The 16,397-nt window shown below is 37.1% G+C and overlaps 1 protein-coding gene across 3 annotated transcripts in view; it reads right to left on the bottom strand.

The window, feature by feature from the left end:
- CADPS2 (calcium dependent secretion activator 2) overlaps nucleotides 1–16,397 on the bottom strand; it is a 280,371-nt gene that overhangs the window by 189,028 nt on the left and 74,946 nt on the right. For all 3 annotated transcript variants that reach the window (XM_041405503.1, XM_041405505.1, XM_041405506.1), the window contains exon 3: nucleotides 88–420. In XM_041405503.1, coding sequence (XP_041261437.1) covers nucleotides 88–420 — 333 coding nt within the window. The remainder of the gene's footprint in view (nucleotides 1–87; nucleotides 421–16,397) is intronic.

Genomic DNA, 16,397 nt, shown 5'->3' with positions numbered 1-16,397 from the left:
ATTCTACACACAGGGAGGAGGCACTGGACCAGCTGGCAGAGGGGAGATATTCTGGACACAACAAAACCGAATGACACCAATACTTACTTGGCAGGCATTATAAATCAACTGGTGTTCCAATTTTTTGATCCCTAGAATCTGCTGAAACATTTCATAAAGCTGTTCCTTGCTCAGAATCAGCTCTGACACAGCACTTAAGGCCATTCTGTTTGGCTGTTTGCTCAAGTCCTCTTCTCCCCTGTATATGGCATCATATTTGGCTAGCCAAGAACTTAACACTGTCTCTTTGCTTAATCCATCGATTTCCGGCAAACTTCGGACTCTCTTTTCTATGTTTTTCTTAAAAACATCTCTAAAGTCACTTGCAGAACATCCTCCACTGTGGACCATTCTTGCAACCCGGTCACTCTTGAGAAATACCTTTTAAAGTAAAAGAAGAGAAAAAAAAGAAACAAAAATAGTTAGGCATGAACACAAATACAAAACAATCCCTGTGTAAGGGAATACAAGATAGTATTTTGCTCCTACACAAGATGGCTTTATATGAGAGAGTTATACAGTTTGTTATGTTTTTCACAAAGAAACAAGTGACCCTGTTGAAACCAAGTTTCCACACTAAATAAGTACTTAAACTGAGTAGTTTTACAAGTATTTATGCATAAATTTAGAATAGCTAGACTAGATGAACTTTGAATTAACAGCAGCTAATTTAAAATTTACCCACAATGAGACAGAAATCCAGGACAAAAAAAAAGGAAAAAAAACCCCAAAAAACTAAAGAAACATTGCAATCAATATAAACAATTGAGAAGATAGACTCCAAGACACAGAGCTCCTTCTACTACTGTAGATACAATACTGGAGATACAGTATGGGATTCTCCAGGTAAAATCACCGAAGACCAACATAAAAAAGCCCCTCCCAACTACTCATATTCTAAGACATGAGAAGTCAAATTACAACAACAAACCAATTAAATCAGTTCCAGCATACTGTAAAAACTTTTCAGTGCTCAAGAATAGCTGTTTTCATCTCTTCTTTTAAAACGGCCTTGGCAAGGTCAATCTTTCCAGACACTGTATGTGGCCTGCACGTAGCTCATTTATAGTACCAAGTCTCCTGAATCTGTTTCTCTACAAAATGTAACCAACAAAAAGGTGAAAATGCAGCATAATCACCTGTGTAAACAATGGATGTGTGCCTTGGACAGGGATTAAACTACATCATGCCATTGAAAGGATAACTCAGGGAGAATCACCTGAATTCTGCAGAAGAGGGAGATGAATCAAAACCCTCTGCCCTGCAGGGTTCAGCTTCTGGCAGCTGCTTGGGTGCCACACCAACATCCCAAGCACAGCTGAAATGCAAGGAACAATGAGAAACCACAAAGTTGAAACAGAACCATGACCTTTCTGACTGTCTGCTCTCTTCAGTCAGATGTATGATCTGGGAATTTAGCATGCATTTTCAGATAGTCATTACAGTCACCAAGAGCTATGAAATCATATATGATTTTGTGAATGGAGATGATAGCACAGTAGAGCTCTGACTCCAGGTCATGTTAGAAGACGGTGTACCTAACAACCAACCTAACCCAACCTACTGTGCTTCACTTTCAAAATATAGAAAAGTGAAGTAAGAGAGGAGCTGAGCAGAAAAGTACACAGATGCAAGAAGATCAAGAAAAAATAATTCTAAAATTTTAGTGCTTGTCAATGCACATTCTCTTGTAGCATATTTTAAAATGTGGTTACTATTAAAATGTATTTTTCAACAGATATCCTAATTGATATTGTACAAAAATGCTGCAGATTAAACCTAAAAGTATTTGCCTGAAGAGATTATTTAAAAACACCCCATCACCAATAGATGCTAATCACATGTTATGCTCCAGCTGTACCACGATACATTTCCTTTTATGTAAACATGAGCATCTAAGGGTAAATTCTTACCCATAATGGGACTTGACATAGTTACTGTCAATTAATGCTTACATTAATTTCCTCAAAAGACTACACAAATATTGAATCTCATTTCAAAACAACTAATAATCAGAAATTGTATTCAGCAATAAAACTTATTCACACAAACAGCTACAAGGATATTAAGTCTTCCCTTGTTTGAACAGTCTGCAATTACAAACGATTCACTCCTCTAACAGCTTCACTGGTAAAAAAAGATTACTTCAAACTTATTTCAGCTACTTTGTACTGTTCATAAAAAATATTTAATCTTCCATCACATTCACCTGCATACCAACGAGAGAAAGCAGAAGCAGAAGACAGTGAGAAATTAAGAATATTTATAGACACTTCCCACCCAAAATGTCATATTCATGCAAGATCACACAAACCGATGTATTGCTATTATAACTGGACCAGTCTTGTAAAAACAAAACAAAACAAAAAATTCCAAACAAAACGAAACAAAACCAAACAAAAAAAAAATTCCACCAAAAAAACCCAACCCCCCCAAAAAAACCCAAAAAATACACCCAAAACATAAAAACCCCAATTGCAAACCTGCAAAATACACACTCTAAGAACATCAGCATATCATTCACCTTGTATTACCTTCTTTCCATATTATTCAAAATGATTAATCCTGAATAAAAGGGCTATAAAGCTGCTAGCACTTTCCTTGATTTATAAGCCATACTAATTCAAAGTTTATTTGTGATTCTGAAGTTGCTTTTCAAGAGACTTTTTTTCAGGAAAAACCCATTCCATGTTTTTGACCACTTAACCATGGAAGGGAAGCACTATTGCAACACTTGCACGTAATAATCACAAAATAATGTCATGTTCATGTTGGACAAAGCAACAGGTATGTGCAAAAAGAAAAGTACAATATGCATGTGCTCTTGACTCTAAAATACTCCCTTCTGATGTGTTTTGGGTCACGAACTGTATTTCTATTAAATTTTCAGAAATTATTTTTATAAGGTAATTATTTTTCAAGATACAATGGATATAGAAGGAAATTACTCAAGATATAAACCCAAGGTGTGAATAACAGGGTATGAAAAACATGGTTTATTCTGCAAAGGAATCCACCAGACCTAAAGCTCATATTGTACTACTCCTATTCAAGTGGAAATTCACCATTTTTTTCCTGAGGGAAAAAAAATAATATCATCTTTAAAATGAACTAAAAGCATTTAAGATAATTAAAAAGCAATAATAACATTTTAGCAAACTTATTTAATCCAAGGATTTATTTGCAACAGTAAACCATAAGAGAATAAAAATTCTATTAGGATTGTATCAAATGTGTCACAAATTTAAAACACTAAGATGCATTAAAAAGCTATTAAGTGTCTCATTAATCCTGTTCCTGAAAGACATATGGTGCACTTCATGTTGAATGTAAAATCCTTTGCTTCAGTTAGACTTCTTGAGATTCATCTCACTGAATGAGCTGATTTCAGAGCTTTCAAAGATTTTATGACCAACACAATCAACCCCATGAGGGAAAACATTTTTATTAGTATTTATCTTTAAAGCAAAATACTAATTAAGTACATTCACTAAATCTCTAGTTCTTACTGCCTTCATTCCTGTATTTCAACTGGTCATTAGACTTGGTTCTAATTACATAATTAATAAAAAACTTACAATGTAAAATGTTATCTGAAGTCTCTCAACATTAGGGCGGAACTGGAGACAAAAAATATTAAGAGGTTTGAGTGTGAAATATAAAACATCAGAAAGAGTTATTCTGGGCACAAAGAGATTTAATTCTGCATGGAACTAGATTTGGCACAACAGCCACGATCTTCTGGAAATCCACACATTATTCAGAAATAATTTGCAAGACTCAAAGTTTTTAATGAAGCATTTCCTGTTGTTACCAATGTTTTCCAGACTTCCTCAAAGACATTCTGGATTGACACTGCTGTCAGTCAGCCTTCGAATGTCTAGTATCATTACCAGTTTATTGACTCCACAAATCAACATCAACTGTCCATGTTACTCACTGCTAACAAATTATCAAACACTAAAAAGGAGTGCTCTATTAACAAATAAAATGCATTCTGGAGAAAACAGCTCATTCAAATACAGGTTTCAATGGGTCATATATATCCACTTTGAGGAATTTTTTCAATTAATGTTATTTAGAGTCCTCCTAAATACTTTTGGACTGAACCACACCTTCAGTTTCTGATGGATAAAGTTCAACACATTCAAAGGTGAGATAACACGTTTTTAAAAAACCCCAATAACAATTGTAATCTACTGAAGCACTTAAATTCACTTTTTTCCAGTCACTACACATACACAATTTCATCTACTGCAAATGCTAGTAAAAAAGCTTAATTCGAAATAGTCTTTAGCACTAGATAATTACCTTAAAGTATATTTTTGTTTAAAGATGAAAAATCATTATTTAGCAGTGTTTACAACTTAAGAAAATGTTAGAAATATTAAGAAAAGAACTGATTTTCACTTCTAGAACTTACTCCTTAAATAACTTTTCTATTTATTGGACATCATACCAATTTTAACTAATTATACAATTAAGCAACACAAACATGATTATCTTACTCTCTACTGTAAAGCTTAGGAAAAAGAAAATTCAAGGAAATGCAGTAGGATAGGTGGACCACAAGAAAGATTTTTTCAACCTCTGAAAATTTCTTGCTCATCTGGCCTCTGTATACCTTCTAGTAGTGTAAAAGCACCAACATTCTCCTCCTCTTTAAGCAATGTGGCACTTGGAGCTTTATTTGCCATCTTCCATAAGGGCCGCTAAAGACTTTTCTTTATTTTTGATAGTGACTTCTGTTCCTGTAGTTTTGAGGAGATCACATTTACACTTTAGACATGTCCTATGCCTTAACAGTCAGGGCTCAATGCATCATCTTTCATGGAAAATACTGTGCCAGCTCAAAATGCTGGACAGAAAACTGCTAGACATACTGAACACCACCTGAATCAGCTTATTACCCTTCTTACAATCGGTATTTCAATCTACATAAGAGCTTTTTTTCACTCCTGTAAATTCTGGATGCAAACCCTTGGGCTCCATGCACATTCCAGCACTATAAGAGGTGTGTGATGGGTGCACTCAGCCACACGACCAAATCAGCAGCAGTGTACAGGCTCCAGTGGAGGCCATGGCCTGGGCCACAGCTTGGCCAAGAACTGCTCTAGTTCCCATGTGTTCACAAAGGAGCAGAGGGACCCAAGTGAGCACTGGGGACCTTGGAACACTGATCAGGCGGTTCACACATGAACAGCAGGTGGCTTTTCCAAGACCCATTTACTGAGGAACAAAGGAGGCTGTGGGTACAAGAAATCTCACTAATACCTCTCCCACTGCACGTAATTTCAATCAAAGCCAAGCACTGTGTTCCATATATATGAAAGATGAAGCGAGTTTTCTTTGAGCTGTCCCAGCTAAACAGCCTGGCTGCATAGCTGTGATCTTTCCTTGAGCATCTCAAGGCTGAGACCCTTTACAATGGCAGATCTTTGGTAAGTAACTGATATTGTGTGTAACCTTTAGTGTGACAACTTTGACTTGTGCCTTGGTAGCTTTACTTACGCCTTTGTAGTTTTGAATCACTGTTCAAACAACTATGCCACAGAGTAACAGAGTGAATGTTGACACTGAACCTTGTTAAATCGCACTTTCACAACACCGTATTCAAAATGCTGTTGCTAATACCTTTCACAAGGCTTCTTTAAGAAATCTAAATCATGCATTCTTGACAAGGTGGAATAAAAACCACAGCCTGTGCACACAGGGCCTCTAAATAATAGGTCACCCAGGAGTTCTGATATCTTCCTCTTTCTATTACTATGATTACTTGTATGCCATTCTGAATTAAGCATAAAACAACTGTAACAGGAATCTCTGCACTGATGCAGACCATAGGAAATGCTTCATTACCTACACTTGAGCACTCATAAGTGATTGCATCAACTACTCCAACTGATGCTGCACATTATTTTACCTGAGAAAGTACATGATGTCCTAATTAGGACTATGCCGGTCTCTGATGGCCTCCAGAAGCTTGCAAAGGAGCTGCAAGAATTAGAGTGTGCCTGCCCACTGGGCCAGCACCAGCAAAGCAAACAGATTCTTTAATGGTGACATTCTTCCAAAGACTCCACCAGAGGCTGACACAGTTGTAAAGGTATTACTGCACAAGGGCCAACAATGCCCTCCTACAGCAGCACAATGACTGATGAACCAGAGAGGTAATTACCTACATCTCCAGTGAGTTTATTCAGGACAATGTACTGCAACTGATATTTGGGGCATCCTTAAAACATGCTAATGTTAAAACAAAACCTTTTCATATAACTTAGAAAAAAGACTGTCATGTAAGGCCTAAAGAAATTTCCCTTTGGAGGTTTTTTTCAGAAGTACCCTATCACTTAGACACAGACACACACTATGGAGAGCAATGTTTTGTTCTTATGGATGTGTTCTTGTTTTAAAGGAGTTTTCTTCTCCTCTAAGCTTACCAGAAGCAAAGCTGAAACCATATTAAGATTAATGGCAACTATGTCATATCAGAAATTGTCAATTAAAAAATAAAAATGAACATAAGTAGCTCTTTGATAAAGACAGAACAAGGGCAAAAAGGACTTTGATGTAAGTCCAAGGAATATTCAAGTCTAGGAAAGATTTTTAGGTTTCTGATATACTTTTCTGATGTGTTCTGTACTCAAGCTCCTGCTGTGCTTTGTACAATTACCAGAACTCTTGAGTTTATGACTTACAGAATAATTTTTTTGAAAAATACAGCAAATTTCCAGGCTAAATTGAGCACTAAAATATCTGCAGAAGACAATAGTTCTCGTTCTGCAAACTAAGAGGAATTGAAACAAGTTTTTATTTAAAAACTGGATGTGACATGCATCATCATGTTGTGCTAGTAGCCTTACTTGAGGCAAAATAAAGCATAAGACATTAGCTGTGTAGTATTAAATAGCCCCAATGCAGCAGCTCTTCAAAGTCACTGTCAAGAGATCTCACCAACCTAAAGTCCTTCCTGTTCCACAGGAAAAAAAATTATTCCAGTTTCAGTAATTAATGTGAGCAATGTTTTCTGGGACCAGCTCTCACAGCCCTCAGTAGTTCCACTCCAGACTGAAACCATGCAATGCATCACATCAGGAGCTGGGGCTAGTCTGAGGAAGGTGCAAAAACTTCTGACTGTTTGGAGAGCAGCTTCCACAGCTACACATTTTAAGAATAAAGGTTTATTCCTAGTAGCAATTAACATATATAATGACCAGCACCGTCTGCTACTATACCTTGGAGCTGCAGAAAAAAACATTCTTTCAGATATGATGTTCTCACTGCACTTACCACAGTCTTGAAAGAAAGAAAAAAAACCACACCAAAAATTATTAACTTGATGTTTAGATTAGTTCAACTAAGCACATTGCAAGAACAAGATAATTTTGGATCAAAAATAGTCAATGTAGTAGCTTCATACATTCAAGAGTAATATAATTATTTTTATGCTCCTTGAATAAAATTACTGCACTGCCTACAGAAATAGCATTTATATCGAAGAAGACATTAGTAGTTATCAATGCATTTTAATAGGTACTGCTAATAACTCTTGGCTGCTGAACATGAGTGGAAATTGAGGTAGTTAATGAGATTTGCTCAGTATTTTGAAATCAGAAGCACTTTTCACATTTTTAGAAAAAAATAAATTAGGAATTGCTTGCAGGTCTTATTCCTCCCCTGTTCTCTTTCATACCCTAGAAATATCCTCCAGGCAGTATTTTGATTTTTTTACAATGAAATTATCAGAATTAAAGGATCCTATTTTTAAATCTATGTAAGTCGTCAGAACAGAGTCCTCACCTTCAGGTAAAAGCAAAATATTTTAAGAAATCACACCTGTAAACTCTGATTACTCTACTTCAGAATTTCCATGAGTATTTTGTTAATGAAAGGTTACTTCTCTTAGAAGTATACTACATTGTACAGTTTTCCTTAAATTTGAGCGGGTGAGAAATCTGAAAAAAAAAAAAATAAAAATTCTAATTTTGGCTAACAGTGAGGTCATGGTTTTTTGTTTGTTTTAAAACCTCTTTAAAGTAGCACATTACATTAAGGTGAAAAAAGGAACCAAAATTTAAAGTAGGAAACCATCATCATCCAGAGACATACTCATGCAATATTTTCCTTTCTTTTTTTTTTTTTTTTTTTTAAAATATATCTACTACCCTTCCTGAGCACATCAAGCTATGATTTCTTCTTATTAAGATTAATGGTTCAGAAAGCACCACAAGCTGAATCTTCAGGTGATGTACGTTGCTTTCTTCAGCTCTTTTGGGCATAACAGCAGCACACTGGACATTTATCACAGCTTAGCAACCAGCTATCTGTAAAAAAAACCCCACCCAAACTCTAACTCTTGAAAATTAAAATGTCTGCTACAGCTCCAGGGGTACATGCTTGTAAGCATACTACACAACATTGCACTGGGATTTGTTCTTTTCCAGCTTTTTAAAAATGCAGAAGCAATTTCCAGTGTCTACCCAAACTGCTGTTCCTGAAGGCAACACATTTCACAGAGTCATGTACTGCAATGTTCTTGCCTTGGGCATAAGAACAAACAGAGGTGTAGTGACAATCACCATAAAAAATCCACAAAAGTGTTTCACCCAGAAGCAGTGTTTTCTCCTGGTTAATTTATTACAGTTAACCAGCTACCCTTTGGAAACAAGCATATTTGCCCTCCTTTCACGGCTGATAACAGCAGCAATAGTTCTTGCACCCTAGTGAGACAGAGTATATAGACTGCTCCCTACGTGAGCATGGGTGTGCATTACTTTTGCTCCACCTCCACTTGGAACAGGCATTGTGATCTTCACTTTAACAGCGGTTTCCCCTTTGACCAAACCCCACTGCTCAGGCTGAAGCACCTTATAAGAGAACTAACAGCTTGCTCTCCAGTACGCTGACTCTGCCTGACCAGAACTCCTCCCTTTGATGACCATTGGAAAGTTCCAGGTTATGAGAATTTCAAAGGCTCTATTTTAGATACTGTAAGACTGAAAAAGGCTGTTAAATTGAATGTGTAACACAGCATGCCTTGGTGATGTCACTGTAAAAAGGCTCACTCTTGCCTCACAATTGGTCCCTATTTTCCAGCAAATTCCACAAGAAAGATGTCCAACCTTGACTATAAGGGAAGAAGACAAAGGACAAAAAAAGCTGAAAAAATAATAAAGGAGAAAGAAGAAATCAAAGACTAAAAAAAAAAAAAAGACTGCAAATAGGAAACATATTTACACAGAAATAATGGGTAGCAAACAGAGTCTTGCTAAAAAGGATTAGGAAAAAACCATTTACTTAGCATATTTATCTATTGCACAATCAACAGATGATGACTAATTTATACAAAACTACCTGCAAACTTGAGAAAAACACACACCTGCTTAAAATCAGTAACTCATATTTTTATTTGCCTTGCTAAGGAACACCTCAATTCTCTAACTTTTTGGTGTTTACTTAGTGCTGTACAAAACACAAGAAGCCCCAGCACTTTATCTCTTATGATAGCGCTACCTCTTAGGATACAATGTTTCTATATATAAAACCCAATTTCTTGCATTAACTGTGAGAAAAATTGAAGTAAATGGGCAAGTACAATGAAGAAGGGAAAATAATCCTTCGCTTCTCTAAATTTTCCTCTCAAGTTACTTGTGGTTCTAGTTTTTATTCCACTTGACTGAAAGTGGAAGTTATATAAGTGACAGTTTTCATCATTGGTATTGCACTGGGTTCATTTTGTCAGAGATGAAAAGAATTGGCTATTTCACTTCCCTATTACCATTAATGTGCTTCTGCATTAACCATTTTCACCTGAGTACAGATTAATAGCTTCTAGTTTAAATGAGCATGCTACTATATCTCTATTTTTGAATATAATACCAGGCACTCTATAGTCAGACCAGGTCTGCTGAGATCCTTTCAGGCCCTATCACCCACCAGCACCCTAAATACTTTCATGCAAAGTGAGGACACACTTTCAGAACATGTGTTTTTACTAATCAATGCCACTTTTTCCTTTCCAGTTTATATATTCTGCCACTGCAGCTGAATGCTCAAAAAGGACATGAACAAAGAGAAATTGGGCCGAAGCCACCTGAAATGTTGTCTCACAACATTATTATTTTTCTGCTTTAGCAATTGAAAAAGTGCCAGCAAACTGACAACTTAAGCAAATAACCTGCCACTTTCTTTCCCTGTACTAATTAGTTTTAGTGGCTTTTGTTTTCGGTAGAGTATAAAGGACGCTGTTGGGTAGGGAGAAAGGTTAAAGCTCTGACTTCACTCTGTGGCCTGAGCAAACTGGAAAAGAACCGATGCATCACAAATACTACAAAACTTGGGTACTCACTGGAAAACAAGGGCAAGAGTAGACCCTCTAAAGCCTTTGAGGCTTACTGATGATGTCCTGTATACCAATACAGCACCTTTCTCCTACTGTGATCCCCAGATTTGGGGAAACAATAGACACATGGGAAAATGCAGCCACTTCCATCTAAGAAAAAACTTCTTTTGTGCCCCAAGAAGGGTGACATAGTTTTAACAGTATTCTTCAGAATTTGATGTAGTGTACAGAAGTGGCAGAGCAGAAGATCTATGAAAAAGAATGGCAGCTGTGTACTTCGCATCCCAAAGCCAAACAGAAAAGGCTGCTTGCACCTATTGCCTCCTGCATGACCCAACAGCTGCTAGGATAGTTCACTATAACTGTTTAAAAAATAATCCCATCATTACTAAAATATGGGAAGTAAGAACAAGGGCTGAAGAAGAGAAAAGAAGGTGACAACTTCCACAGGTATCTGCAAATGCCTGACTGGAGTCAAGTAAATAAAGACTAGAAGACGAAAGAAGTACAAATTGTCCTACTACCCATGTTTAGCTGTGAAAGTCCCCCATTTTAGATCCCTTTCCAAATGCTGGGCAAGGGTACACACTGCTCCAGAGGACAACCCAGAGCTCCTAATGCAGGCTCTGCTTTGAAGCACTCCCTAGAGGAACCTCTCTTGCCACAATGAGGACAGAGAAGCTTGCAAAGATTCATTGTCCAGACTGTTCTACAAAAGATCCCAGGCCAAGTGGTGTGAATGCCATCCAGAAGGTCTAAACAGTCACAACAGAAGACTTTGAATCATCTGGGGAGAAACAGGATGGAACAACACAGTTGAATTTAATTGCAAGCTGATGTGATAGATAATACGAGTTTTGTGATGAGAATGTGTTTGGTGTTACAAAAACTGCTTCCTTGCTTCTCCCAAAGGACAATCTGTACTTCAAAGTGATTCTGTTCTAAGAGGAAGATAAGAACAATGGAATATAAGTGCAAATGCAGGCAGGGACAATGCATCATGAAAATAGGAGTGCTTGGGGAATTGTTTTTTATGTCTTTCCCCTTAGAATACATTATTATTTGTGTGGACATTTCTCAACAGCAACACCATCTCATCACTCATTGGAATGCACTTCTAGTTCAGAAAGTTATAAAGGATATTCAGGGCTGGCAGACACTAAGCCATTGGCATGTCAGATTTAGTTGCTAAGTGTAGTCTTACAAATATTTTTATTCCAATACAACTTTCTTAAAAAAACAGCCTTTATCATAAATACATTCTCTCTCTCCATCTTTATTAAGTGCAATCTTTGTGTGTGAAAAACCAACAATACATTTTCCTTGATTAATTTTTCATGAGGATGATCAATTCATGGTGTTGACAGGAAAGTTATAATACAAAAAGAGCTTCAAAATGCATTCTAAATCTTAAATCCTTCCTTAGATTTAATAATCACCCAGCTGGCTGCACTTCAGACAGCAGTGCTTCAATGGGAAGATTAATGAACAGTTGGTCTGCTGTTTAATCCCTCTAGATTTTAGCATGCAGAATGCAAACTTTTACAAGTTGGACTATTTTTATGCATTCCAATTATATGTTAAGGTCCAAATAGCTTTAATGGTAACTTGGAGGTTTCTTAGTCATAGTTTACTCTCTCTTTAGAGTACTTAAGTTTAAGAAAATATTAATTCACTATACTTCAACATTCTCTAGGCCATTTTAAAGATTACCTTTCAAGATATCATCTCATGTCAAAAACACCTTCAATTTCTAATTTATTTATTTATAAATAATTTTATACAGTCATCAGCTGTTTTGCCTTGCTACTAGTATTCTATGACAAAGATTTAACTTTATTTTGCATCTTAAATTTAACTTAAGACACAAAAATTAAGCTCTTCTTTGGCCACACCAGCCAGTTATTGCCTCTACCTGTTACAGGAACAACTGCTGCCTGACAAGCTCCTGCTGCCCCTGACCTTCATGGCATCCATACTGCTCAGGTAATGACTCAAGTCCCAAAGAATGGTAAGGTGATGCCTTTCTTTCCTCGGCTTCCAGAGGGAGGTGCTGAACAATTTGTAATTAATGGGGCAGTCTGAAATTATTACAGTCAGAGGAACCTCTTGCCTAGAGATAACAATGGTTGTGTACCAAGGGACAAACCCTAGTTATCCACTCAGTGTAATTCAAGATCCTACAGAGTTTTGTAGCACAGTTACACATAGAAGCAGGAAAAACAATTCTTCACAGAGTTCTTACAACTGAGGGCCCCACCCAAAAAAAATCCCGAAGTCATGAACTTTTTTGCTTCACAGCTCCCAGCAATAAGTACAGTGTGGAGAACTGAGGATGGAAAAAGAAATAAAAAAAACAATACCATCATGATGTTGAAAAGTTCTCCTTCTCCAGTGCGTGTCCAGTCTGGTTTCAAATTCACCCTAACAAGACTTCACCTCTTTCTCTTTTCTCCCATAATGGGCTCCAGTTTCATAAAACCAGAAATGAACAGGAAAGTATGCTTATTTTTAAGCTTTGTCTCTTGAATGACAGTAGCACCTATATTCCAAAATGTTTTCAAGCTAAGCCAGTCAAGAGTTTTGGCAAGAAATGCAAATGGTTTGCAAGTCAAATGTAATAAGCATGTAAACAAATGTAAATAAATGTAAACAAACATTACCCTTCTGCTGGAAAGCCAGCTTTACTTACACCAAAATAAAGCTCAAGTTATTTGGTTATTGTGACCAGCCTATTAGTCAACATCATTACACACTTTTAATGCCCAGAGAGACCACATATCTCTTGTCACCCATAGGGCCCAAACCTGAGCACTGCAAAGCCAAAGTCCGATCAAAAATTCTTCTAATATTAGTACCTTTGTACTCTCATTCCACTCAATTTCTAGTCATAATTCCACTAGTGCATAAGATTTTTCATTTTTATTACAGCTTCTTTTAGACTATTCTCAAAACGTATTTCCCACTTATCTAAGAAGCAGACTTACACTGATCTAAGTAGTTTTTATAAAAAAGTAACTCAATTTTGCATCAGGCTATTTGGAAACATTTGCAGTATTCATCTGCCAACTTCTGAAACATATTACTCATACCAAGAGCCTTCTGTCATCTTCTAAAACAGATTTTCTAATTTGATGGTCTGAAGAGCCCAGAATAATCCCTAAAGGTTTTTTATTTTAATCATAAATTTTATGACAGCCAGAAACAACCTCCTTATCATGGCCACTTCTACAAATGATTGCACCTTTCAACACACTTATTATTACTGACAGGTTAATTTACTGTAGAATTTGCATATTTACCATGATCACTATTTAAATACTGAAAAACATCTGTTGCAATAGAAGCAGTAAGTGTGTACTTAGAATTTGTATTGTGGTGTCATTTCAGAATTCATGGCTCCATTCAGTGAAATAATTCAGATTATTTCACCCTCACACTAGGAATTTAGCCCATAAACATGAAACAGGCAAAAGGCTAGAGAAGTTGGACATGTAAGGGGTAAAGATTAAGAAAAGGAAAAAAACTATAACAAGAAACACACTATTGGAAGGTAAGTCTAATGCTCACTGCAGTCACCAAGTCAGTACGCATCTGCCCAACAAGACCAAAAAAGTGAACTCTATTTTCAAGTCAAGGAGAAAAGATTTTTTACAAGATTGTCAGATTTGAACTACAAAGCCTGGCACACAGGAGCAAAGCTGTGCAGCAGCTCTGCCACCTCCCAAAGCACGTGCTCATGGAGCAGCCACAGCCAGGAAGATGCTCACATCTCTGAGATGTACAGAAGCTACAGCAAATGCCAGGATGCTGCCTTGGCATTACCTGGAGCTGCCCTCGTTCTCACCCAGCACATCCAATTGGTTTTGGCAGGCACTTCTTCACATGCTGACAGAGCCAAGCTCAACATCTCAAGTTGTTATGCGTTTTGGCAGGCTGCATTTGTAATCTGTCTGCATTAAATTATACCAAAAACTCTGGAGCTTCCAGGCACAGAGCAAAGTTCAGCTTCAGCCGTGCAATCCAGAAGCAATTAGAGCTGCAATGTCATGAAGTAAGAAACTGGCAGCGGAATCATCATAGAGGTAGGTTCATAAACACATTATCAAAAGGCAGGAAAGCTTCACTGTCATGTACAAGCTTTGATCTTTTGGGATGCAAAGAACAACTGACATCAAGAATCAAAAAACACCAAGCTAAGCAGCCACTTCTAGATTTGAAAAAGCCTAAATTAAAATTTCAGAAAAGGCGGTTACGTCTCAATGCCAGCAACAGAAACAGATTTACACTGAAATTTAACCAGATTTTAGCTTTACTTCAAATAAAGATTCATGCTAGCTGCCAATATTTCTCAGTACTTAATTAAAAGCAAGATACTACCTTCTTAACCCTTAATTTTCCTCTCTATAGCCTGTAAGACTGGGAATGCTCCCTGCTGGAATATTCCTAGGAGATACCCAAGAAGATACATCTCCCACTCATCCAAGGTCTCCCCTGACTCCATGTGTAGCAGCCACTGAAACATGGCCCAGACCCCTTTCTCATGGCTACCCAGACATACTGAGAAATAACACTAAACTGAGCAAAGATGGTAGACTGGATGCACTGTTTTCTTCATCAAAAGAACCCTCCATGCACTGTTTTCTTCATCAGAAACACTGTTTATCAACAGCACCCATTTTTCAACATCATGCCCATTGAGTTAATGGGCAAGGAAGTCATAATGTGAGGGAAAAAAGGCAGCTTTGTTACATACATACATATACATATATATGGCATGGTTCCAGCCCAGAAGTAACTTAGGAACCCTAATTTTCTTGCACATTCTGCATAGTATACTATACTTCATTTAGTGGTTTTTGGTTGGTTGGTTTTAGTTTTTGAGTAAACCTGAGGCTGGACTTCCATTCTACAGCTTTACTTACAGAATAAAAAACTGAAGGATTGGAGTCAGCTTTAAAATCCATAATATCACAGAGACTTCACATAAATGCTACATAAGCAATACAAACTTCTGACTCCACCACAGTCATGGAGATCAATGTTATCAATCTAAAACCCAATGGAACTATTATTGACTTCCTCATCTTTTTAGGTAACATCTTCTGATATTTGAGCTGGGATCAGAAGACAGTAGTTCAGTTTTTCTCATTTTATCTAGTTGAGAACTCTGGGAACAGTGTCAGAAAAAAAGTTATGTTTTCTAATTTGTGCAAATAGGACTAGAAAAGAAATGTACTACAGATGTGTACCCCAACCACACAGAGGTGGCTTCTCTCCTGATTTATCCTATTTTACTCCTCCAGGTGTTTAATTGGGTGCACTTTACTTTGTGTTTTCATTTAACAATTATGAGCCACACACTATATGAAGAGAATACTATTAAAGCTTCTTCATGTGTTACAACAGAATCATGATTATCCATATCTAAAAGTGAAAAATAATGGAGAGGGCTTGGAGGGGGATATCATCTTTTATCAAAAAAGAAAATTGCTATCGGTGCAAAGTTTTGCAGCTAGAGAATGCTGGGGAAAAGGTGAAGAAGCATTATCAAATTATTTTCCATATTACCATTAAAGTTCTTTCATTGATGGAATTTGAATTATTGTGTTGGCATTAACACCAGCTCTGTCACCTAAATAATGACATCTAACAAGGTCAATAATCTTATCACTCAATTTGTCCTGCAAATTATTAAAATGCTAGGAAAAAGAAGTAGTCTAGAGCAAAAATGCTTATGACAATCAGAGACTGGCAGCCACCCAAAGGCAGCCAACACCTCCTGCCCAAATTTCTCATCAAGTGTTCAGTGGCTATCTGGCAGCTGACTCAAATCTGCTGATTATCTCAATTCCATGAGTCAGTCATACAAATCAAGGAGCTGATCCAGCTGAAAATTAACAAAAAATGGATAATTGAAACTACTTGCTCTATCTCTCGATGAGTTGACAAACCTGGCTCACAGCTTGGCTATGCAGGGGGGACAGTGAGATGGGGGGAAAGAAATCCTCCCATG

The sequence above is a fragment of the Onychostruthus taczanowskii genome, unplaced genomic scaffold (genome assembly GCF_017590055.1).
Source record: "Onychostruthus taczanowskii isolate IOZ18803 unplaced genomic scaffold, ASM1759005v1 scaffold23, whole genome shotgun sequence".
Lineage (NCBI taxonomy): Eukaryota > Metazoa > Chordata > Aves > Passeriformes > Passeridae > Onychostruthus > Onychostruthus taczanowskii.
This window is presented reverse-complemented; position numbering and strand designations above follow the sequence as displayed.